This window comes from Chlorocebus sabaeus, chromosome 14 (genome assembly GCF_047675955.1).
Source record: "Chlorocebus sabaeus isolate Y175 chromosome 14, mChlSab1.0.hap1, whole genome shotgun sequence".
In the NCBI taxonomy this organism is placed as follows: domain Eukaryota; kingdom Metazoa; phylum Chordata; class Mammalia; order Primates; family Cercopithecidae; genus Chlorocebus; species Chlorocebus sabaeus.
This window is the reverse complement of record NC_132917.1, coordinates 69,778,401-69,803,511: the sequence shown is the minus strand read 5'-3', so window position 1 is coordinate 69,803,511 and position 25,111 is coordinate 69,778,401. Positions and strand designations below refer to the sequence as shown.

Sequence of the window (25,111 nt, the reverse complement as noted above, 5' to 3'; positions counted from 1 at the left end):
TAATATTGGTATGATACTGTTAAGTAAACTCCAGATATTTTGGGATTTCACTCATTTTTTTTCCATGAATGTCCTTTACTGTTCTGGGATACATTCCAAGATAGCATGTTGTATTTAGAGTGTGAATATTTGTGAGGCTTCTTAGATAAATACACACATACACACATATGTGTGTGTATGTGTGTGCATACATATGTATGTATGTGTGTGCATGTATACATGAAAATTATATAAACGTATATTCCCACAAATAGCATTGATTGCAGGGGATGAGAAAAAGACTTTGCCAACTTAAAAGAGAAACAGCGATAATAACAATGTGACTTTAGTGGGCATTAATTCATTGCTAATGAGTTTACGGATTTTTTCATCTGTTTGGTGGCCAGTCGGTTTTCTTTGTTTTTGATTTCTCAATCACCTACAGGAATTTTTGTCAGTGTTTAGATCTTTAGCTTCCACTCAAGGTGACACACAGCCAGAGTCAGGTGAGGTGAGCATCTAGAAGCTGTGACTGGTGCTGCATCCTACTAAGTCACTGAAGGGGCCATGGGGGAAGGCAGGCTGCCCACGTGCTCCCTGTACAGACTTGGTTTCTCCCTCGGAGGCCTGCCCAGGGCGGTGGAACTCACAGTGAGGCTCCCTGCTCGCTAGGGCAGGCCAGTGGCAGGGAGAAAACTCATTCTATTTTCTGAGCCCTAGTTTTTCATCCATTAAACGGGCACAATTTAGGCCTGTTCAGGTACTGGACGGATGGTCGTGAAGTCACCGTGTAAAGCATCGTACAAGTGGGTGATGGTGTTGTAGAGAGCAGTGTGGTGAAGGGGACCGAGCAATGCCTCATATGGAGAGCGTGGAGCTCAGTCCACCAACCCAGGTGGCAGGAAACGTTCCTGAAATCAACTCAGTTCCAACTCTGAGCTCCCATGGTGCCTGAGGAGGCGGAAACTTCATCTTGGTCATTATTAGGCCCCATCCAGTGAGGGTCACCCCAGAATCTAGGAGGCTGCCCAGAAATGTGGGCAGGCAAGGAGCCTGTCACTCTCAAGGGCCTCATGAGGCTGAGACTCTGCCCCCAGGCCATTTTGGGGGCCTTTGTGCCCAGTTTGAGGGGGGTCCCATGTCCAGGGCTGGCCTCCTCACCTCTGTGTCCTGCCCCTCCCAGAGAGACATAGTACAGGCCTCAGCCCTCTTCCCAGTCCCCAGTTCCTCCTCCCCTCTGCATTCTCATTTACTCCCAAGACTCTTCCCTCAGAGTCTACAAGGAGCCCAGATACTGGAACAAAGAGGCAAAGGAGAGAAGGGCCTGGGGTGGCTTCTACCTGGTCCTGAAACTCAAACGTCCCTGGCTGGGTGCGGTGGCTCACGCCTATAATCCCAGCACTTTGGGAGGCTGAGACAGGTGGATCACGATGTCAGGAGATTGAGACCATCCTGGCCAACATGGTGAAACCCCATCTCTACTAAAAATACAAAAATTAGCTGGGTATGGTGGTGCGCACATGTAGTCCCAGCTACTCAGGAGGCTGAGGCAGGAGAATCACTTGAACCTGGGAGGCGGAGGTTGCAGTGAGCTGAGATCGCACCACTGCACTCCAGCCTGGTGACAGAATGAGACTCTGTCTCAAAAAAACAAAAACAAACAACATGTCTCCTGCAGCAGGGACACCCAAAAGAGGACAGGTCCAAGACCACCTTGGAATGGGAGGAGGAGGAAAAATACAACCATTGAAACACACATGAGTATCCAAGGAAATAATCTGGCCACACGGAGAAGAAATACGAAGAAGATAAGCCTCTTGTCCAAATGGCACAGACCTGCTGTGTGGCCTCTGAGAAGTCACTCATCGTCTAGGAGTTTACTCAGTTGTGCAATGAAGGGGAAGGTTCCATGACCTCTGAAGCAGCCCGGCTCTCCTGTCCACGGGCTGCTACCACCTCGGAGGGCGTGAGGTTTGCTTCTGGTGTTCGGGGCCTTTTCCAGTCACTGCCTCACCAGGACACCCTCACCCATGTCAAGCTGGGAAAGGGCTTTCTTAACCTTGTCATGCCTTGCTGTGGCTTGTGGTTGGTGTAATCTGTGAGGGCTTTTGTAGCTCTGCCTAATCATCAGGGTGAATGGGAGCTAGCTCTGGGTTTGACCTAAGGCCCTGATGCGTTATCTCCTTTAATCCACATAACTGCTTGATGGGCTGGGCTTGTTGTTTTCATTTTATGAAGGGGAAAATGGGGCCCAAAGTTGTTTTCTCATGGTGGCCTGGTGGGTGAGGCAGCGCTGGTCCCATTCCCAGACTGAGCTCCCTGGCCCTCCGGGTTGTGTCCCCTCTGTGGGGCAACTATCCAGGGATGAGTGTGTGACCATGCTCAGAACCAGCCTGGGAAAACTTTCCCCAAGGAGACTCCCCCAGAGGCCTGGAGGGGTGGAGAGAGTGTTGGGAGAGCACAGAGCCCCTGGGGAAGAGGCTTCTCTGGGAGCTGGAGCAAGCATTTCTCAGAGTGTTGGGATCACTGGCTGGCCTTAAGGTCCAAGACTGCCAGCATGCCCGCCCTGCAGAGAGTTGTAGCCAGAAACAGGCACCTGGCCAGTTGCATTTGTGCAAAGGAAGCCCATGGAGCCCCAGCCTGCTTCCTTTATGGGCTGGGGCAGGGTAAGGGATATCTGAGTTTGAATTTAGTGTCTGGGGGATCCATACCCACACTTGTCATTCACCACCCAAGGGCAGGGACCCACTTCTGGGGCTCATGACCTAGAGGACGGGCCAGACAGCCTGGAATGATACAGCTCAGGGTGACACCAACAGGCCCCACTGGCCACCTTGTCACCTCCTTTTCTTCACTCCCTCCTCTAGAGTCACTCTTCTAATTTCCACCTTGTGGCCCTCCAAAGATGCATTCCACCCAACTTTCCGATTGAACTAGTGGGGAAATGGTACTTTCTGTATCCAAATCTTAGCTGAAACCAGATTTGGGGTTATATTGACTAAAAAATCATTTGGCGCCACTTCTTTTCATTTGTATTTATTAGGCCCCTCCTAGGTGGTAATGGGCCAGGTAGAGTGAGAGTACAGTAGAAACCCAAGACATGAAATTATACAGGAAGGTCAACCTTCATTTTACAGATGGAGACATGATAACCCAGAGATGTAGAGGACCTTGCCCAAGGTCACGCAGCTACCTGGCCAGTCTTGGGTTTGGAACGTGAGGTTCCTGCCTTTCAGTCCCATGCTCTTTCAACAGCATCTTACACAACTTACAGAATGGTGGAGGAAGCAGGAATCGCACCTGCAAAACAATGACGGAACCCTGAGGGGGCAGGGCTCCCGTTGCTGATGACTTCCCATCCACAGTGGCTGCCAGTGCCTTTACGTTGTTTACTTAAATGTGCTTGTCTGGAGGTTGTCATTTTCTTTTGAGACACTGGGAATTCCCATAATTTTACAAAAAAGTTCAGTAAAACTAAATTTCTACATTTTTGCCCATTTTGTTTGCCCCCCCCCCCCTTTTTTTTTTTTGAGACGGAGTCTCACTCTGTAGCCCAGGCTGGAGTGAAGTGGCTTGATCTCTGCTCACTGCAACCTCCTCCTCCCATATTCAAGTGATTCTCCTGCCTCAGCCTCCTGAGTTGCTGGGACTACAGGTGTGCGCCACCATGCCCGGTCAAGTTTTGTATTTTTAGTAGAGCCAGGGTTTCACCATGTTGGCCAGGCTAGTCTCAAACTCCTGACCTCAGGCGATCCACCTGCCACAGCCTTCCAAAGTGCTGGAATTACAGGCATGAGTCACCTTGCCTGTCCCATTTTTGCCCAATTTGTATCTCCTCAGTGTATGAGTGTGTGTGTTTTGTGGGGGGCACTCTGTTCCTATAGGTTGGTCTGATTTGGGACTCTGTGTGTGCTTTGATGGGGGCACAGCGACGGGAGATGGTGGGAATAAGGTGTGGAGAGGCCGTATTGTGCCATTATCCCTTCCAGGACACTCTGTGCCTGGAGGGGGAGAGGGAGGGGGCCAGCGATGCCAGGCTGGAAAGGGGCTTTCTTAACCCACAAGTGTACAGGCCTTGAAGGCCATGACTTAGGGTCATTGTCACCCATTCATTCATTCACTCAAATCTGGAAAGCATTCAAAAAATAATTTTTAAAAATCACCTCTGGGGAAAAGTCTGGTGTCAGGTTCAGAAAGGATTTGTTTCATACCCAGGGCCATGTCTGGGTTGTGCTCTCCGCTATCCAGGAACCCAAAGGCTCTCATTCAGCCTCAAGGGCTGTGGAAGTGACTCCTGGTAGGTGGCTCCAGCACTGACTCTGGGCCCTCAGGGTTGAGGTTGCCGTGAAGACTGCGGTCCGCATCACCTCCTGCCTCAGATCGGATTGGAGGGAGCCAGGTGAGCATGAGGAGGAGGCACTGTGGAGCTGGGCCTGGCTTCCAAGGAGAACCACAGGAAGACCAAACTCAGACTGGGATCTCGTGGGAGGGCAGCACTGGGTCTGGAATGAAAGCCTTTGCCCACCCGGCGTCTACATGGGCCACGCGGCCGGAGGGTTGGGCCTTCCAGGGCCACACACCTGGGAGGACAAGGCTGGGTGCGGTTGGGTCACATGTCTAACTTGTGTTCCTTTGAAGCTGTGAGTTGGACAGATTTTATCTTGCTTGTTTTGACCCTCTGTGAGCTAACAGCTGAGGGTGGGGTGGGAAAGGGGAGGACAGAGAGCAGTAAGCGTGCTGGTTCTTCTTTTGGTCTGTTTAGCAACTTCCCATGACTTTTGAGCAAGGGACAGGTGTAACCCCTTGCACCCTGAAGTGTGCAGTTGCCTACATATGCCTGTGGCCTCAAGGCCATGTAGAAATCGTCCCTGGTTCAGCCAAAGCAAATTCACTGACCACGGGGGAAAGAGTAGGGAACATGAAACAAGCAGCTCTGCCCGGCCTTGCACTCACCTGGCCATGAGGCCTGTCATTCAGCACGCTGGGCACCGTGAGGGACTTCTGTCTCCTGTCTCCATCACACTCCACTCCTTTTTCCTCCATGGCTCAGCAAGGCCCACATTTTCCCAGTGAAGCCACAGAACCACAGGGAGAAACCCATGGACTTGGCCTCTCTCCCTAGGCGAGTGAAGTTGGTGGTAAAGTCTGTTGGCAAATTCAAATTGTACTTACTACAGTCTTATCCTCAAGTAATTCTGGGTGCTTTCCAAACTTACCAATTTCCTGAAGTACATGGGAGGAGGCAGGGAAGCTTCTCAGGGGAGGAGCGGCACCAGCAGGGAGGCTGAGGGGCAGCAGTACAGATGGGAAGTTAGATGGTGTGCAAGGAAAGGTGGGTTGCAGGCTGGGCTCTTGTTCCCTGTGGACTCCATTCAGAATCCCCCACTTCACCTAGGACACTCTGGCCTCCGTCCAGGCATCACCGCCATGGAAAGCCCAGATACAGTCAAGTCCTTCATTAAACACCTGCCTCCACATCCCCTCCAGACCCTTCTCTGTCCTCAGAAGGAGCTCTGCCCTTCAAGGAAGGGGCTAGGGGCTTTATAGCTTTCTGTGCCTCTGGTCAAGGCTGATCCTCCTTCCTCCTGCCTGAGGATCCAGCCTTAGCCTGGAGCGATCCCAGAAGAGTATGGGTGTGGGAGGTTGTCAGGCGCGTGACTCACAGTCTGCTCTGGGACCCCTGCCCCAGGAGCTCTGGAGGGCTGTCAGACATAACTTGTTGCAGGGAAGCTAGTTGACAGATGTTTAACAGGAGTGTGACTGTGCCATCAGCCCATGCCCTGACCTCCAGGAACAGCCTAGCCTTACGGTTCCGTGCCCTCCTCAGCCCAGGGACTCTTCACCCACCCAACGTTGTCATTACGCAAAACTATTTCACCTCTGCTCTAAACAATTCCAAAATCCCCATCCTCTGATCCCAGGCTTCTTCCTGTCCAGAGTTCTCATCCGCAACTCCTGCCACCCCAGGGTGAATGGCAAAGCCCTCCACCAACATGGCAGCCCACAAAGGAGCAGACTGGAGAGAAGGAAAATGAGTTCCGTTTCGCTGATCAGATCTGGAAAGTATACATTGGGAAGGGCCATCAGGTGTTCGGAGAGCCTTTTGAGGCCCTGCTCACGGCAGAGCTGGGGTCGGGGTTCAGATCCAGGTGTGCTCAGATCATAACAGTTCCTATGAGCTGATTGTTAAATCTTCAGGAATTTCGTGAACCAATGGTTAAACCCAGCCATTATGAAAAACTAAATTTTAAATTAAATTATATAAACTTACCATTAAATTAATTATATTAAGGCAAAAATAATACATTTTCAAAAACCATCACTTCCTGATGATTTTTTTTTTTTTTTTTGAGACAGAGTTTCATTCTTGTTGCCCAGGCTGGAGTGCAATGGTACAATCTTGGCTCACTGCAGCCTCTGCCTCCTGGGTCCAAGGGAGTCTCCTGCCTCAGCCTCCCAAGTAGCTGGGATTACAGGCATGCACCACCATGCCTGGCTAATTTTGTATTGTTATTAGAGACAGGGTTTCTCCATGTGGGTCAGTCTGGTCTCGAACTCCCGACCTCAGGTAATCCACCCACCTCGGTCTCCCAAAGTGCTGGGATTACAGGCATGAGCCACCATGCCTGGCAATAATTATATATTTTATTATTATTTATTCTTTTAAGATTATGTACATCTATTATGTCTGTAGAAATACTATATAATGTTGTGTTACTGTGCTTTTTCCCCAAGTCTGCATTCAGTGACATCATATTGGTGGATTGAAATCAGCCATAGTGGGAATACTTACACTACAGAAATGGGCAGCAACCACCACAAATCAGGGCTTTATTCATTATTTAGTTGACTATCTAGACTTAAGAAAGTTATGGAGAAAATGCTAATAATGCACATTAAACTTAAATGTATGTTTTGCCAATGGCCATTGCATTGTGAATGGCACAGAAAAATGAAGCAAATATTCTTCCAGTATTCAAAAACTATTCTCTGCTTCAGTAAAGAAATTGCTAACACCATTGACAAGTGAAGTTCTGGTCAGGTGCAGTGGCTTTTGCCTGTAATCCCAGCATTTTGGGAGGTCCAGGCGGGAGGATTACTCAAGGCCAGGAGTCCAAGACCAGCCTGGGCAACATAACTAAACCAGTTCTTTACAAAAAATAAAAAAGTTAGCTGGGCATGGTGTTCACTGGCTGAGGCAGGAGGATCTCTTGAGCCCAGGAGTTTGAGGTTACAGTGAGCTATGATCATTCCACTGCACTCCAAGGTCTGGGCAACCCATTCTTTAAAAAAAAAAACAAGTGAAGTTCCAACATCTTGTCTTTCTGGTTTCACTTTTTTCTTGCTAGTTGGTACAAACAAAAATATCAGTTAACATTCATGTTGGAACTACGTTCATTTGTCAGTTACAACTGTAGGCTGGCTATGGATTCAGCAGGTTGGCAAAAATCAGTGAAAGCATTCTGTAAGACCCAAATGGCTATGTGCAATTTATAATAAAGGATAGTATATATTTTTTATTATTTGTAAATTATTAGCCATCCTTTATGTCAACAAAAAATTTATCATAAATATATGTATGTGTATATATGCATGCATTTTCCCCAGAGAGCTCATTGTTAATTAAACATCTACCAGCATACCACTGGGCAGGTTGCCTTAGGCTGATGAGGAGTGACCAGAGATTTGACTCTTTGGAAAGATTCCCAGAAGAGGGTCGGAATCACTGATGGAAAGAGGCTCCTGAGGAGGTTGGAGGGGCCTCAGGTGGAAGGATTAGCCTGGCTAGGCACAGAGTCCCTGAAAAGGGATGTAGGAGTGAAGAAAACCTGGGGTAGGGTGGAGTGGGAGATCGCCATTTCTCTGCCAAGTAGGACGCAAGCCATCTTCTGCAAGCAGGAGGTGGAGAAGTGAGGAAGGGTGAAGGTTTGGCCTGAGTAGTCAGTGTGGGGCCAAGAAAAAGGACCAGGGAGGACGAAGAAGACTAAGGAGAGACTGCAGAACACACGTGAAAACCAAGAGGACGGCAGACCTGGCGGGTGGCTCACGCCTGTAATTCCAGCACTTTAGGAGGCTCAGGCAGGCAGATCACCTGAGATCAGGAGTTCGAGATCAGCCTGGCCAACATGGTGAAACCCCATCTCTACTAAAATTTTAAAAAAGTAGCAAGGCATGGTGGTGGGAGCCTGTAATCCCAGCTACTTGGGAGGCTGAGGCAGGAGAATCACTTGAACCCGGGAGACAGAGGTTGCAGTGAGACGAGATCACACCACTGCACTCCAGCCTGGCGACAGAGTAAGACTCCATCAAAAAAAAAAAAAAAAGTGGGGGACCGGGCACGGTGGCTCACACCTGTAATCCCAGAACTTTGGGGGGCTGAGGCAGGAGGATCACAAGGTCAGGAGTTGGAGATCAGCCTGACCAACATAGTGAAACCCCATCTGTACTGAAAATACAAAAAATTAGCTGGGTGTGGTGGTGAGTGCCTGTAATCTCAGCGACTGGGGAGGCTGAGGCAGGAGAATCTCTTGAACCCGGGAGGCAGAGGTTGCAGTGAGTTGAGATCGCATCACTGCACTCTGGCCTGGCTAACAGTGCAAGATTCCATCTCAAAAAAAAAAAAAAAAAAAAAAAAGTAAAGAAAACCCCCAAACCCAGAGGACAGCAACCGAATCACAGCCATGAGAGCAAGAGGGTTGAGTGTAACCAGGTGCAGCACTAGGCTAAGCCCCATGGTACGGATTGCTTGATTAATCTTCCAGGACAATCGTAGGAGGAAACCAAGGCTTGGAAGAATTAAGTCATTTATCCACAGCTTGTAGCCAGTTAGTGGCTGAGTCAGGAGTTGAATTTAGGCAGCCTGGCCTTCTTGACAAGGCAAAAGACTGCACAGAGGCACCTTTCTTCTCAGCAAAGCTCCCCCAGACGATGCAAGTTCAAATGCTCCAGGACGGAGACTGGCAGGGCAGACGTGGCTGCATGTCAAGGGCTTGTGGTCTTCCTCACAAAGCCTTCCAAAGCCGCCTCACATCTCCGGCCTTCCCAAATGTTCCTGCACCTGATGCTCTTAGCACCCCACACTGTCTGTTGAATCTAATTATAATGAATCTAGGCTTGCATTTTTAAATATCTTTGTTGTTTTACCTTCAGAGAATTCATTCTTATTGTGTTTTTAAATAGTAAGGTACGTGACAGATTGGAAATTTGCAAAACAGATCCTGAATCTTAGAACATTTGAGAGGCAGGGTCCTAACGTGCTATTCTAATCATGTTGATCCCCTGCTGGGAGCCTTTAGTGATCCCTACTGGCTACAGCAGTTTTCCAAATAGTAGGTGGGGATCAATTAGTGGGTTGGGAGATTAGTTTTCAGTATCATTACCAGAGTTAAAAAAGAAGTGGCTCCAAATAGAAAATACCAGAATATATTACACATAGTAAATACATTTTGTTTTAGCTACATATATTTTCGTGCATATGTGTACTGGATTATGAAGAAAAATGTCTTTCTTACTATGAGCACAGTACAAAACTTTTTTTTTTTTTTTTTTTGGAGACAGCGTCTTACTCTGTCACCCAAGCCGGAGTCCAGTGGCATGATCTGAGCTCACTGCAACCTCCACTTCCCAAGTTCAAGCAATTCTCCTGCCTCAGCCTCCCAAGTACCTGGGATTACTTCCGAGTAGCCATCACCACACCCAGCCGATTTTTGTATTTTTAGTAGAGACGGGGTTTCCCCACGTTGGCCGGGCTGGTCTCGAACTCCTGACCTCAAGTGATCTGTCGCCTTGGCCTTCCAAAATGTTGGGATTGCAGGCGTGAGCCACTGTGCCCAGCCAGAAAAGGGCAACTTTGAATGCGGCTCATCTGCAGATAAAGACAGCATTGCCAGGCCTGACATTCAGAGGCATCGAGGCAGAAGCAGTTGCTGAGGAAGATCCGGCAGTGCTTCATGGGAAAGGGGTGAGGACAGGCTGGGCTGGAGGATGTGCAGGTTATGGATGAGACCAAAGGCCCAGAAACACCAGGATTTTCATGCTTAGACTGTACCAGTGCTGCAACTCAGAGAGAAGCTGGGCCTGGCAGTCCCTTGTGATAGCACCTCAGAGGAGGGAGACCCTGAGTTTGCCAGGGAAATCAAGGGAGACTTCCTGGAGGTGGTAGTGTCTTAGTTGACTTCTCGGCATTTGCCAGGAGAACAGGGGTGTGGAGAGGGCTCATCTGGCTGAGTGGCTTGTGAAAAGGTACAAGAAAGCCTGTCCTGTTTGGGGAACTACACGCCATTTTGTGTAGGTAGAGCATGAAGTAGGGAGGCGGACTTCATGAGTCTTGTTGGATGTCAAGATTTTATTTTGGGATGAAGAGCCATGGGAGAATTTTGAGCAGAAGAATGGCATGAGCAGACTTACATCTTTGGAAGATGACTCGTGACCTGAGGAGGGTGGATTCATGGAGAGGAGGCAGGAGGCAAGGAGACCTGTAGGATGACTGCGGACCTCAGCAGGGTGTCCTGAGGCCAGGGTGTGAAGAGGCATGGAGGTGGGAGAGAGACTCAGGAGGAGGAGCTGAGGGCACTGGCGACCCACCAGTCCAGGTGGGGCCATGAGAAAGGGGCGGAGGTGAGGAAGGCCCCTGTGTCTATGCCTCTGAGGGCTGGCTAGATAGCAGTGCCATTGCCAGATAAAGAACACAGCAGGCCAGGTGTGGTGGCTCATGCCTGTAATCCTGGCACTTTGGGAGGCCAAGGCGGGAGGATTGCTTGAGCCCAGGGGTTCAAGACCAGCCTGGGCAACATAGGGAGACCCTGTCTCTACCAAAAAAAAAAATTAAGACAATTAGGCAGATGTGGTGGTGCGTACCTGTGATCCCCTCTAAGGTGAAACTGGAGCTGAGGTGGGAGGATTGCTTCAGCCCGGGAGGTCAAGGCTTCAGGGAGCCATAGCACTTCAGCCTAGGTGACAAAACAAACAAAACACACAGGAGGCAGAGGGTGTCTGGTGAGAATAGAGAACGTTCACTGTTGAAAGTGGCCTTGCAGGCAGACGTGTCAGGTGGGCAGCTGGGGCAGCAGGGAGAGAAGGGGTAAGTGGTGCAGCGGGGGCGTCCCTGGCCTGGAGAGTGGATGGAATGAGGGGGAATGTACTGTAGGCAGAGCCTCAGGGAGCCACATCTGTGAGTATCCAGGGAGAGAGGAACCCACAAAGGACAGAGGGGAGTGGTCGTAGTGGTGGAAGACCCAGAAACTTGGGCCACAGAAACCAAAGGAGCAGAGAAGACCTAGGAGGAAAGCAGCAGTGCGAGGGCTTCAGAAGGCCAGAGTCCTTGAGGCTGAGAGGGCCAGACGGCAGCCTCGGGGAACCGCCGATGTCCCTGGCAAGGCTGACGGCAGAGGGCGGTGGGGCTTTGTGTGTGAATGGAGGTAACACCATGAGGCAGAGTGTAAGCAGGCTGCCCCGGACCACACCGCACCATGTGCAAATTAGAAAGGGGCACCCCTTCCTCCGGGCAGATCCAGCCCCTTGTTCTGGCACATAGGCTTGGCAAGAGGAGTGCAGGCTAGGCCTCAGCATCCACCTGCCCCACAGTAGGGCATCCGGGCATCTTGGCCCTGTGAGTGTGGACCGACCCTTCTAGAAACTGTCTGGGAAGGAAGGCGACAAGTGGTCATTGACCAAGGAGATTCAGGATCATGTGAGGGTTTTCTTTTTTAAGATGTGAAAGTCTCGTGTGTGCTGATTTGGATAAAGGCAGGGAACCCATGGAGAGTGAGAATTTGGAGATTCAGGAAAAGAGAGTACAGGACACAAGGTGGGAGAGTGGGACACGAGGTGGGAGAGTGGGACACGAGGTGGGAGGGTGCAAGACTGGAGTGGCTGCCCTGGGAGAGGCCCGTGCTATAGGGGACCAGGGACACTGAGCCACAGTCAGGACTGCCTGTCCCAGCGACTAGGGGTTCCAGTGCCCAAGACTCAGGCCCATGCAGACTGCCCAGGAGTGGGCCAAGAGCTGAGCAGACTAGGCTGGGGAGGGTCTTGGCACAGAGCCTTTGCTTGCTTATTATTTACTTTTTACTATGGAAAAATTTCAAACACACCCAAAAGTAGTGAGAAACTCAAATAATCCCTCTTAGATCTATTTCCCAGCTTTACTAATGATTGATATCACCAATCTTATTTTATGGAGCAGTTTTTTGTGTGTGTGTGTGTGTTTGTTTTCCAGGACAGGGTCTCACTGTGTCACCCAGGCTGGAGTGCAGTGGTGTGATCTCAGCTCATCACAACCTCCACCTCCTGGGTTCAAGTGATTCTCCTACTTCAAAATCCCAAGTAGCTGGGACTACAGGTGCACGCCACCATCCTCTGCTAATTTTTGTATTTTTAGTGGAGACAGGGTTTTGTCATGTTGGCCTTGAACTCCTGGCCTCAAGCGATCTGCCCACTTTGGCCTCCCAAAGTGCTGGGATTACAAGTGTGAGCCACCATGCCTGTTCAATGTACCACTTTTGAAAGCACCTTTTAAAAAACTTAAAATTTTAATAGACTTTATTTTTAGAGCAGTTTTAGATTTCACAGCAAAACTGAGTGAAAGGTACAGAAGTTTCCTATTTATTCCCTATTAAAAAACTTTATTTGGAAATTATTTTTATTTTTTATTTTTTTGAGATGGCGTCTCGCTCTGTCACCCAGGCTGGAGTGCAATGGCTCTATCTTGGCTCACTGCAACCTTTGCCTTCCGGGTTAAAACGATTCTCCTGCCTCAACCTCCCAAGTAGGCAGGACTACAGGCGCCTGCCATTACACCTGACTGATTTTTGTAATTTTTAGTAGAGACAGGTTTTCCATGTGGGCCAGGCTGGTCTCGAACTCCCGACCTCAGGTGATCCGCCCACCTCAGCCTCCCAAAGTGCTGGGATTACAGGCATGAGCCACTGTGCCTGGCCTATTTGGAAAAAATTTTAAGCTTACAGAAAATGGCAAGAACAAGTTTTCTTAATTTGAAATAACTTTTTCTTATTAGAGGATATATTTACAGAATATCTGTAGAAGAGAGTTAAGATCATTCATGATTCTACTACCCCAAAATAACCACTGTCATTGTTTTGGTGTCTTTCTTCCCAGTCTTTTTTCTGTGTTCACAGACACAGTTTCCATTTTACCGGGAGACTATCCCAATCCCCCCAAGACGTCCTATCCTGTGTGTCCATGTGCACTGACTTATTCTCAGGGCCTTCACTACCCACATCTCCCCTCAGATGGTTTGCCTTTAGCGACAAAAATTAATCCAAGATTTTGGTCTGTGGATGCCCTCGTTCCCTGGCTTCAGGGCTACTGTGGGTTTCCCCTGTAATATTCCTTTCATGTTTGTTTTTCTCTGGTGATGCTGGCTGATGTCTGGTTGGGGGAGTTGCCTGAGGCTCCTTGGGCTACCGTCTTGCCCAGAAGCCTCCAGTGTGCCCCGCACCTCCTGTGCTCACCCCTGAGTAGCTGGGTTTGAGTCTGTCTCTCTCACTCGTCTGTGAACTCTGGGAGGGTAGGGCACAGGTCTGATTCATCTCTCAAAGTGAGGCAGCGTTGGCCTCAGTAAGTATGTGTGGAATTGAATCAACCCACCTATTTGGCATTGTCCATTCCTGTCTATGCCATGGACTCTCTGAGTACCTGACACTAATTTACAGCCATGAGCATGGTGTCTGGCACACAGTAGTGCTCAATAAATGTGTGTGGATGGTGCACCCAGCCACCTGGAGATTTCTATACATGTAAGGGCTCTGCTGTTTTTCCCTTTCTCCCTCTCCTGTCTCTCCCACATCTTCTGGATCACTTTGACATGCCAGAGGGAAGGTACCCCCTCTCTGCCGCCACCCCCCATCTTCTGTATGTTAGGAGCAAAGCTAGGTTGGCAGTTGATTGAAAAGACTCAACTTCCTGTGCTGAGGATATTTGATAGGTTTTAATCGCTCACAATGCTAGTTATCATTAGAGACAATTCAAACTATTTCCAGATTATTTCGAAGCTGCCTTTGAGGTATTTAAGTTGGACAGAAGCCCTCCATGTGTTCAGCTCTAAGCCAAGTTTCCTGGTGTCATTAGAAGCCCACTTGTAGTTGGAGATTACCCAATCTGTATGTTTTAATTGCCTGAATATTTCACTAATTGCAGGGGTGTTTGTCAAAAGTGGCTTAATGTCCCCAAAGCTGTCTGGACCTGTGTTACAAGTCCCACTCCCAACTTCAGTTAAGTGGAGGGGACCCTGAAGAGGGGATGGGAGGAAGGGAATCTGCATAGGGTCTTGCCTTAAAGCCAGCCCCTCTGGCCAGGCAGGGCCCTGGGCCTCCGTGGCAGGGATGGGGCAGGAAGGGATGAAGGCTTGGTCTAGGGTGGGGGCACCAGCAATTGGGGAAAAAGGCAGAAACCCAATTCAGAGGGCTGGGCCCGGAGGAGGTGACTGAGAAGGCCTTCAGGACATCTTAGTAATCTTCATATTTGATTGAAAGATAAAAACAGGAGAGAACCAGTTTTGGCAAAGTGGACTTCTAGGAGTTAGTCAGCAACTTGCTCTCACCAACTCTTTGTTGGTCCTGCCCTTGACCCCAGGCCTGGAGGCTTGCAATGGCATTGGGGCCAGGACCACTGTTCCCCAAACACCTCCAGGACCCCCCACGGTTGGGACTCGCATTAAGCATTTTGCTGCCTCCTGACAGCAAAATGGATTTGGCTGGTGGGCTGTGCTGGGCCACTTCGATTAGAGGGGTTCTGAACTAGGGGCAAAGCGGGATAGGAGGGAGACCCAAACAGGAAGGAGAGGTTCTGGAACAGTGGCAAGCTGGGGAAGGGCTCTGCAGGCAGGAGAGCTCTGTCCTTGAGCAGTGACACTGGCCTACCGGGTGAGGCACGTGGCAGGAATGCTCATGTTGAGGAGGTTTGGCAGGGACGAAGATGGAGGTCCAGTCAAGGTCAGGCTGTCCTGCCCGTGTGCCCTTGGCCATGACTGACTGTGGATGCCGCGTGGTGCCCGCATGGTCAGAGCAGGCATGGGTGATCTGGGGCGGGGATAAGGAAACTGCAGGTGCCTTGGATTTCTGAATGTACCTTGCTTTGGTCAAAGCCCACCCAGCTTTGATCTGAGTTCCTGACCAGATTTGTGTCCAGAATTCACCTCTTCATGTCTCTTTTCAGTTTGAAGATCTGATGCCATAAGCCTACTGATGCGGAACGCTGGAAGCAGAATGCGGTTAGGGACGGTGCTTGGAGGAGCTGTGCCACCAACCCCACACATACGCCAACCCTGGGCCGGGGGGCCCAGTTGTGCAGGAGAGGGGCAGGCAAATGGGAGGGCCTTCGTCTTGGCGGCCATGGCCAGAGGTGGGGGGTTGGGGGGTCGGGGGATGGAGGCCTCAGTCCCTGCCCTCACCAGGTGGCAGGGAGCAGGAGGCAGGCTGACCCACTTAGAGACTGGCTCCTTTCAAAGCAGCGTGGTTGTGACGGGGTGCAGTAAGTGGGTCAGCCTGCATATATCCATGGGTCTTAAACTCTTCAACACTTGGCTGTTAAACATCTAGATCCTGCTTTCATTAGCTTGTAAGCCGTGGCCATGGGGACCTGCCTGGTCTTCTGAAGCAGCAAGTGTGTCCAGAGGCTAACAAACAGCAGGTGCCTCAAATAAATAGGATTTTAATACTCGATGTAAATGTGGGTGCAAATAAATACATGAAATGAAAGATGGGATCTGAATTATATGTGCAAGTTACACAATTGCTCAGCTGTTTTACACTGAGAACTGTAGCGTGATTGTGGGTGCCGTGCGTGTTTCACAGGTGCAGGGTGTGTGTGTGTAGTGTGGAGGAGTGTGTTTTTGTGGACGGACGTGTACGTGGTGTGTAGTAGGGAGCGTGTGTGTCTGCGTGTACGTGCATGTGAATGAAGAGAAGACCCCACCACTGGACTGGGTGGGGACAGAGTCAGCTACTTAATTTGCAGGGTCCCAGTGTGAAAGAAAAACATGGATCCTCATTCAAAATTACCAGGACTTTCAGGACAGCAACAGCAGAGCATCACACCAAACTGGGGCCTTTCTGAGCTCAGGGTGGGTCTCACCCCCATGGAGGAGTGCACCTCCTTGTCTCCCTCCAACCTCCCCATGCCACCCCGAAGGCCCCTGGGTCCCCTTTTGCTCTCTTCCCACCGGCTTCCCAGGGTGGCCTTGACCTTCGCAATGTGGGGAAGTGGCCAAGGTGGGCTGGCAGAACGGCTTAGGGCTGTGCTGGTCTTACCCTTTCCCGACCCTCCTCTTCCAGGCTGGGCCTCACTAGGGGCACCCCAGTCCGTAAGGTGTCTCTTGCCCTGGGCTCTTGGCTCAAAAACCGATCTCCCTAGAAGGCAGGGTCTGCTCCCCATTCCACCCTGCGTGGTGGATCCTGCCCTCCAGCCTCAGGACTTGGAAGGCTTTACACTCCTCTGCAAGCTGCCACTGTGTTCTGGGAAGTCATCGGGCCGCAGGAACAATCTAAAGCAAGCATGTCTAGCCTGCTTTGAATGCAGCCCAACACGAATTTGTAAACTTTCTTAAAACATGAGTTTTGGCTGGGCACGGTGGCTCACACCTGTAATCCCAGCACTTTGGGAGGCCGAGGCGGGCGGATCACGAGGTCAGGAGATCAAGACCATCCTGGCTAACACATGAAACCCTGTCTCTACTCAAAAAAAAAAAAAAAAAAAAGAAATTGTGAGGTTTTGTTTGTTTGTTTGTTTGTTTGTTTAGCTCACCAGCTATCGTTGGTGTTAGTGTATTTTATGTGTGGCCCAAGACAATCCTTCTGGTGTCGCCCAGGGAAGCCAAAAGATTGAACCCTTGGTCTAAAGTGTTTGGGGTGGGCCGGGCGTGGTGGCTCATGCCTGTAATCCCAGCACTTTGGGAGGCCGAGGCAGGTGGATCATGAGGTCAGGAGATCGATCCTGGCTAACATAGTGAAACCTGTCTCTACTAAAAACACGAAAAATTAGCCTGGTGTAATCCCAGCTACTCAGGAGGTTGAAGCAGGAGAATCGCTTGAGCCCAGGAGGCAGAGGTTGAAGTGAGCCAAGATCACGCCACTGTACTCCAGCCTGGGCGACAGAGTGAGACTCCATCTCAAAAAATAAATAAATAAATAAAAATAAAATAAAGTGTTTGGGGTGAACTCACTGCCCACCAAGGGCTTCAGGTCTCAGGAGGCCCGACAGGCCCAGTCTTGGGCTTGTCCTGATTTGCCCAACTGTCCTGAGGGAGACTAAAGCAGGCAAAGGATCCAGGTGAATATCAGAAGTGAAACAATTTTAAAAAAACAACAGAAAAGAAACGGCAAAAGGGAACCAGGGAACTGAGAAAGAATTGGGTTGGTGGAGCTCACAGCCCAGAAATCTCAGTGAGGGGGCGTGGAGGGTGGCGAGCCCCACTCCTTCCTGTTTATTGTCCTGCTTTGCTCCTCCAGGGTTAAGTACGGTGTGCCTGCTTCAGGGTACACCCAGGAATCGCTAATGGGTGATAATGAGGGTGTCCCGCCCCAATACCTATACTTGTCAATAATTAACCATGATTTCCTAGGTTCTGGGAGGAGGTAGTGGCACCTGGCTGCCCTGACTGGCTTAGCTCATGGGGCACCTCTGGCATAGCCATTCCAAGGTCTCTGTGTGCTTCCAGGCTGTTCTAAGGATGGGCACCTCCCAAGGCATAAGGGAACTTGAGAACTAACCTTTACCCGTGTCCCTGATCCTAGCCAGAGACAGACTCCCAGACTCAGCCAGAGGCTGATGCCGACCCCTTCCAGCTCTCACAGTAACCACGAGGCCCCTGCGTGCTTCTGTTGTGGAGGTCCCAGAGGGAGCTGTGTGGACAGACAACCTGAAGGGTCATCTGCCTCAAGCCACAGCAGCACAGAAGTCTAAAGATTGTGGGGAAGGATGGGGCCAAGGTGGGCTTGGGCTCCTTGGTGAGAGGGCCCAAGCAGCTAAGCAGGGGTGGAGGTTACCATAAACTTATTCATCACCAGCCACAGTGCTTTGCCTGCCCTAGAGAGTCAGTGTGTCCAAGGCTTCCATGCAGGGGTGTGATGGAACTGGATTCCAGAGGGGGAAAAAGTCTTCATTTAGTATTTGCCAATTCTGGTGGTGTGAATACTTCCACCAAGTCTGATTTCAAGCACCAATTGGTTTAACAATTGACCCACCAAATTCCTGAATATTTAACAAGCAGCTCTTTCTCCACTGGCCACCAAGACCCCTGCCCCCAGCGCTTATGCTGTACCTCTCCCATCCCAGCACTCCACCTCCCTGTCCTTGCAAAATGCCCTTCTCTGGCCGCTGGAAAGCCTGAGACCTGAGGCCATGGAAGCTCCTGTGCTCCAGGGTCCTGGGTGGAGCTGCTCTGCCTCCCAGGTTGTCACACTGCTCACGGAGTGATGTGTGTGAAACACCTTTGCCAAAGTGAACACCAAACCCACTCAAATGAGGTCCCAAGGGACCACCAATTTCTAGTCTAAGCGCAGCGGGGAGACTGGAATTCAATGTCTACCACTATGGTTTGAAAAGCTAGTTCAGGGCATTTAGCAGTCCCAGCTTGTCAGCTGACAGGCCACCCTGCCTCGCTCCTCCCTTGGTCGCATGCTAACCTCCTCACTCATTTCCACTTCCAGGGGACCAGATGTGCGGAGGTAATGAATACCAGGGAATCAGGAAACCACTGGGTCAGTTCTTTGAGTCACAGAACAGCACTCATCCCAGCAGCTGGGAAGCTATCTGCAAAAGCCCATCTGCAGAAGGGGCTTCCTGGCCTTGCATGTGGCTGGGCCATTTCTCTGGATGCAGGGTTTTCATTATGCAATCTTCTCAAAGAACCACCTGCTCTCAACACCTTCTCAGTGACTCCATTTCCCCCTCCTCTGGGCTCCTGGAATGCCACAATGGCCCCACCTTAGCCAGGCAGCTGTGATGAGAGGTGTTGACCCAGCTGCCTCTCCGCTGGCTCACTGAATCAGGTGGAAGGGGCTGGGGACAGCACAGTCTTGCAGTGTGGTTGGGGACCTGGGCTATCCAGAGGCAGGACTGTCCGAAGGCAGGGTACTGCCGGGATTCTGCCAGGCGCTGAGTGATGCGTGGCATAGGGAGCTGGAAAGGGACAGGCTCTTGGCCAGGAAAAACAGCCCCAGAGCCACAGGTGTGCCATCGAGTCTTCCTCCTCTCCGATCCTTAATCATTCCTGTTTGGTGACAGCACACAGCTAGGCCTGGAGTCCAGCAAAGAGCACCTGGGTCCCAGAGGAAGTTGTTCTGGGGGCTGGAGACAATCACAAATGCCAAGTTTGCGAGCCCCAGACTCTGGTTCATAGCGAGAGGCAGACTTGTGAACGAACCACCAGAGCACACTGTGAAACACGCTCAACCAGGAGTGGGTGCCCTTGCTAGGGACAGGCAGAAGGCTCCATGGAGCAACATTTGAATGCGGACATAAAAGTGGATCCCTTCAACAGCCCCTGCACAGCCCCAAGTCAGGCCTCCAGCCCTTGGACTCACAGATCGCCCCTGTAGACGCCTGGAGGTCCTCCGGTGCTACCCTTTACCCCTGCAGTGGAGGGGCACACAGCCAGAGCCCTCCAGGTCCTCACCACTGGCATCGCCAACATGGTGGACGTTTTCCCTCTCAAAATGAAAAGGGACTAAATTTCCCCATGATCTTTCCACAAATGACCATGTTGGGAAGTGGGAAAGGAAGGGCTGCAGTGCCTGGGGCAGGGACCCTTGGAACAGTTCTTGGAAATGGAGAGGGGTAAATAGAGTGGAGACAACACTCATGGAGTCCAGTGTGAGCCTACCCAGAGTTGCTCGGCCACCTCTGCCTCTGAATCAGGGGTGATCAATGAAGGAAAATTACTGCAGCAATTGAGTCCATGTAAGATGATTGTGCACGTGTGTGTGTGTGTGTGCGCGCGCGTGTCCCCTCACTCAAAAAAGGCCATTTCTGTGCCTTCTTGATTCTGGGACCCTCCTCTACCTCCCTCTCCAGGAAATCCCGTAGGATCCCATACCTGCTTTAGAATGTGTGTGAGACTCTTCCCAGTGCCTGGCACGTGGTAGGAGCTCTGTACATGTAAACTCTTTTCCTTTGACCCCTCAAAGTAGTCACCTGTGGGGGAGGCCAACAGGGGCTTCCCTGGTCTCAGAGCTGATGGGCATCTGGTCCCTGCCTCCGTCTTCCTTCTCTGGCTGATGACAAATACCTGAATGGCATCACATCCTCCATGTGCTCATCTGTTATTCTGGAACACAGGCTGGGGAGGGCACAGGGTAGTCCCCCTTCAACAGAGGCCAGCCTTTCTTGGGATGTGGGCTGGCTGGTGTTGGTCCAAGGATAGATGCAGAGGGTGAGGCACCCATCCTGCTAGTCGGGCTGGATGCTGGCAGGAGGGCGGAGCGAGGAGGGGCGGAGCTTCCAGAACAAAGAAGAATGGGGAGCCCGGGGGCCAGCCTAGGAATCAAAAGGGCTCTGCAGAGTGAGCAGGCCACAGCACTGCCTGCCTCTGCCCCAGCAGTCAGTCAGCCAACGGCACCTGCTCCCTCCTGCTTGCCCAAGGCTGGGCAAGTCATCCCCGATCTGCTTCCAGAGGCCCCATTTTCCAGCGTGATTGCGCCGACACTGCTCTGTGGGTTTCTCTTCTTGGCGTGGGTTGCTGCTGAAGTTCCAGGGGAGAGCAGCAGGATGGCTGGGAGCAGAGCCAGGAGTGAGGAAGGCCGCCGGCAGCATGCCTTTGTCCCGGAGCCTTTTGATGGGGCCAATGTCGTCCCAAACCTCTGGCTGCACCGCTTTGAAGTCATCAACGACCTCAACCATTGGGACCATATCACCAAGCTAAGGTTCCTGAAAGAGTCCCTCAGAGGAGAGGCCCTGGATATCTACAATGGGCTCAGTCCCCAGGACCAGGGAGACTATGGGACTGTGAAAGAGACCCTCCTGAAGGCCTTTGGGGTCCCTGGGGCTGCCCCCAGCCACCTGCCCAAAGAGATCGTCTTTGCCAACAGCATGGGTAAGGGCTACTATCTCAAGGGGAAGATTGGTAAAGTGCCCGTGAGGTTCCTGGTGGACTCTGGGGCCCAGGTCTCTGTGGTCCACCCAAACTTGTGGGAGGAGGTCACCGATGGCGATCTGGACACTCTGCGGCCCTTTGAGAACGTGGTAAAGGTGGCCAATGGTGCTGAAATGAAGATCCTGGGTGTCTGGGATACAGCAGTGTCCCTAGGCAAGCTGAAGCTGAAAGCACAGTTCCTAGTGGCCAATGCAAGTGCCGAGGAAGCCATCATCGGCACTGATGTGCTCCAGGACCACAACGCTGTCCTGGACTTTGAGCACCGCACATGCACCCTGAAAGGGAAGAAGTTCCGCCTTCTGCCTGTGGGAGGGTCCCTGGAAGATGAGTTTGACCTGGAGCTCATAGAGGAGGACCCCTCCTCAGAAGAAGGGCAGCAGGAGCTCTCCCACTGAGAAGCCCCCTTTTCTCTAACCTCCTAAATATTGGTGGGAAGGCCCACCACTGTGGGCAGGGGGGGGGGGGCGCATATCCTCAGGGGGATCACTGGGCTTGGCCAATCCGCTTATCAACTCTTGCTCTTCCCTCCTCTCTTGCTCCCTCTGCAGGGGCCTTAATTTGCCCCTGGCTGGGGAGGCTTCCACTGAACAGGCATGGGTGAGGGAGATCAGGCTGTCTTAGAGGGACAGAGTCCTCATGGTCATCAAGCTGCTATTGATGACAAAGACTCGAAGGCTGGAAGAGCTCCCAAGGAAGCTAGAAATGCTTGTCTTTGAAAGAACTGTGGGACCCCTTCAGATCCCCCGAGGTATGGCTTGGTCACTCTCAGGTTCTCAAAGCCTGTCTCAGCTGGGCTGGGTCCTAGCTGCAGGGTCTTTGTGAGGGTCACAGTTGCTCTGAGACACCGCCTGAAGAGCCCTTTCCACCTGTACAATGGTATTTTCTGTCTATTATTTGCTTTGAAGCCCATTGTGCCTTGTGCCAATAATCTAATTGCTGCAAACACCAATAAAGATTGATTCATGGAAAAACCATGTAATGTGTTGATTGAGGATGAGAGGAATGTGAGAGGGAGTCAACATCAAAGACAAGGGAGAGTCACGTGTCTACTGAGTGCCTAGCTGGGGGTATAAGAACGTATACACAGTGACAACATGTCTTGGATTTTCTAAGACAGTCTCAGCATAAAATATTTGGACTTATTCCCTCCAGAATTACTCGCGTTATTTTAAATCATCATAATTCCTCTACTTATTTCAATCTGTAGTATTTTACCATACACATTGCCCCTATACCCAAAAGCGACCCTAAAGTCTTATGTGAGATGTCTTGATTGGGGATGGGGAAATTATGATTATGATAAATAAACAGGAAAGTGTCTGCTGGGCAAATAGATTCTTACAGCTGTCCAGGAGAGAGAACTTGGAGGCAGAAAGCAGGGCCAGGAGACAAGTGTTAACCCGCGTGGGACAGCCCAAGGGTGTGCTGGAGGACGCGGGACGCAGCGGCAATGCAGGGTCCTGGCGGTGGGAGGTCAGCCTCTTCCTGGAGGGACTTGCAACAGAGCCTGAAACTAGAGCGACCTGATGGAGAGGAGGACGTTCCCAGATCTGGAAATGGGGTGTGCATCTCTTTTAGGGATCCAGCTCGTATTTGCTTCCAAATCTCTGTTTTTTCCTGGAATGCAGCAGGGCTGGGAATCTGAAACCCAAAGGGAGAAGCTGAGTGGACAGAAGTCTCCACAGAGGAGCCAATTTGTTCCAAATCGCAGGCCTCCCCACCAAGCACATGGGGCGAGCCCGTTCTCAGGGGAGATGACCTGCACCCTCCAAACTTTGGGCCCAGGAAGATTGGCGCAAGGTCAGAGACATGAGCATGCAGGGATCCTGGACCTCTTGATGGAGGCGTGAAGGACCATTTTCCATCCTCCAGGGCGGAATGAGCCTCTCGAAGTTCCCACCTGGACAGCTCCTGAGGGAGGACAGAAGGCAGGAGTGAAGCCCCTGGACTTTTTGAAGCTGATCTGAGCCAGGATCAGCTGCCCCTCCCTGGCCCCTTCTTCCCTCCGATTCCAGCTGTGATCCTCCTGGGAACTGAGGCGTGACTCAGCCCCTAATCCCCAGGGTTTACCCAGGCCCCTTCCTTGGGCAGCCAAGCATCTTAACTGAAATTAGCTCCATCAGCCCCAGGGCATGTGGAGGGAAGGATAGGTGTGGGATCAGGAGGAAATCTCTTTCCAGAAAAGTGATGCCTAGACAAGTATGTGGGAGAACTGGAGAAAAGGGTGGGAGAACTGAAGAAGGTGATGGGGGAACTGTAGAAGGGGGGGAGAACTGGAGAAGGGGGGGAGAACTGTAGAAGGGGGGGAGAACTGGAGAAGGGGGAGAGAACTGGAGAAGAGTGGGGGAGAACTGGAGAAGGTGATGGGGGAACTGGAGAAGGAGGGGAGAACTGGAGAAGAGTGGGGGAGAACTGGAGAAGGAGATGGGGGAACTGGAGAAGGGGGAGAGAACTATAGAAGGGGGGAGAACTGGAGAAGAGGGGGAGAACTGGAGAAGAGTGAGGGAGAACTGGAGAAGGTGATGGGGGAACTGGAGAAGGTGATGGGGGAACTGGAGAAGGTGATGAGGGAACTGGAGAAGAGGGGGAGAACTGGAGAAGAGGGTGGGAGAACTGGAGAAGGTGATGGGGGAACTGGAGAAGAGGGGGTGAGAGCTGGATAAGGTAATGGGGGAACTGGAGAAGGTGATGGGGGAACTGGAGAAGGGGTGGCCTCCGGATGCCTCCCAGGTGCTGCATCCCCCTTCTCAAATGTGATTTTCAGCCCTGGTCTCTGTGGCCTAACACGTGCTGCTCTCTCATGGGCCGAGCCCTCTCCCGAGGGAACAATCCAGGTGGCACCTCCCTGTGACCTATTTTCCTCCAGGTCCTTTGGATCCCAGCCACGTGCTGGGTAGAAGGATGGAAGGAGGGAGGGTAAAGGGTCTGTAAGCGGGTGGGTGGGGAGCTGGGGAGGGGACTAAGGAATTGGTGGCCAGGCCAGAATTCCAGAGCAATACCCCAGCCTCCCTGCCCTTCCCCACACACCACAGGGAGTGGAGCCCTGTCCTGGGTGGTTGCGAATGGGATGCTGTGTCCCAGCAGCAGACACCTTCTTCCCCTGCTCTGAGTGAGGAGAGCCTGTCTGAGCCCCCAGGTCCCAACTCTCAGCCAGTTTTCTCTCCTAGAGAAATGTGGGCCCCCTGAGAGGGCACAGTGAGGGGCGGGGTTTGTGACATCCGAAGGAAGGCCCCCATGGAGGAAGGGACCATGTGGTGCTTCTTACTGGGAGACCTGAGTGAGCCTGAGACCGCTGCTGCATGGGTGTGAGAGTGATCGCAGCTGCCGATGCGCCAACGTGGAACCCGGCTGCAGGACTGTGAGCAGCTGCTCTCTGGGAAGCCAGGTATCAAACAACAGAGAAGCCCGGGAGAGAAGCCAGAAAAAGTGGGTAGTGGCCACACCACAGAGGGCTTGCTGCCTGGGTGAGGAGTTCACACCTGCCTCCCACAGTGAACCATGCGGGAGCAGGAAGATTCATCTGGCTTCTGGGTATAGGAAGGAGTAAAGCAGCAGCAAAAGCTCCGCTTGGACACCATGGCAGCCCTTAGACTTAGGGTCTGCATTTGCGATGATGGAAAGGAGGATGCAGGATCGATGTGAAGGTTTAGCCTTGGGAGCATATGATAATCACCAGAGAAGACCAATGAACATCAATTCCTCCAATGGTCCCAAAGTACAGCAGGCTTGGGAACCGGTGGTCTAAATTCCAGTGGCTTCTACCCCTGTGCCACCCAAAGGGTGATCCATGAACCAGCAGGAAGGTGACCTCAGCATCACCTGGGAGCCCGTTGAGAATACAGACTCCGTCCCACCCAGACCTGCGCCAGAATCTGCAGTGAACAAGATCCCCGAGTAATTCTAGGGGATATAAGAGTTTGAAAAGCCCTGGCCTAGAACATTCTAAAACCTTTAGGTAAGGGGCCCCTACAAGCTGCCTTCTTCTCTAATAATGGCCACCACAAACAGAATGCATGCCAGTTC

General features: G+C 51.5%; 1 protein-coding gene across 6 annotated transcripts in view; it reads left to right on the top strand.

The window, feature by feature from the left end:
• Nucleotides 1-22,059, top strand: part of ASPRV1 (aspartic peptidase retroviral like 1) — a 147,334-nt gene extending 125,275 nt beyond the window's left edge. For 3 of the 6 annotated variants that reach the window (XM_038007052.2, XM_038007051.2, XM_038007053.2), the window contains one exon: nt 18,645-22,059. In XM_038007052.2, coding sequence (XP_037862980.2) covers nt 20,452-21,483 — 1,032 coding nt within the window. In that variant the 5' untranslated portion in view covers nt 18,645-20,451 and the 3' untranslated portion in view covers nt 21,484-22,059. Of the gene's footprint in view, nt 1-1,657; nt 9,510-15,153; nt 15,316-18,644 lie in introns of those variants that run through there. The other 3 variants (XR_012095349.1, XR_012095350.1, XR_012095348.1) reach the window with 3 other exon arrangements.
• The last annotated feature ends 3,052 nt before the right edge of the window (nt 22,060-25,111 follow it).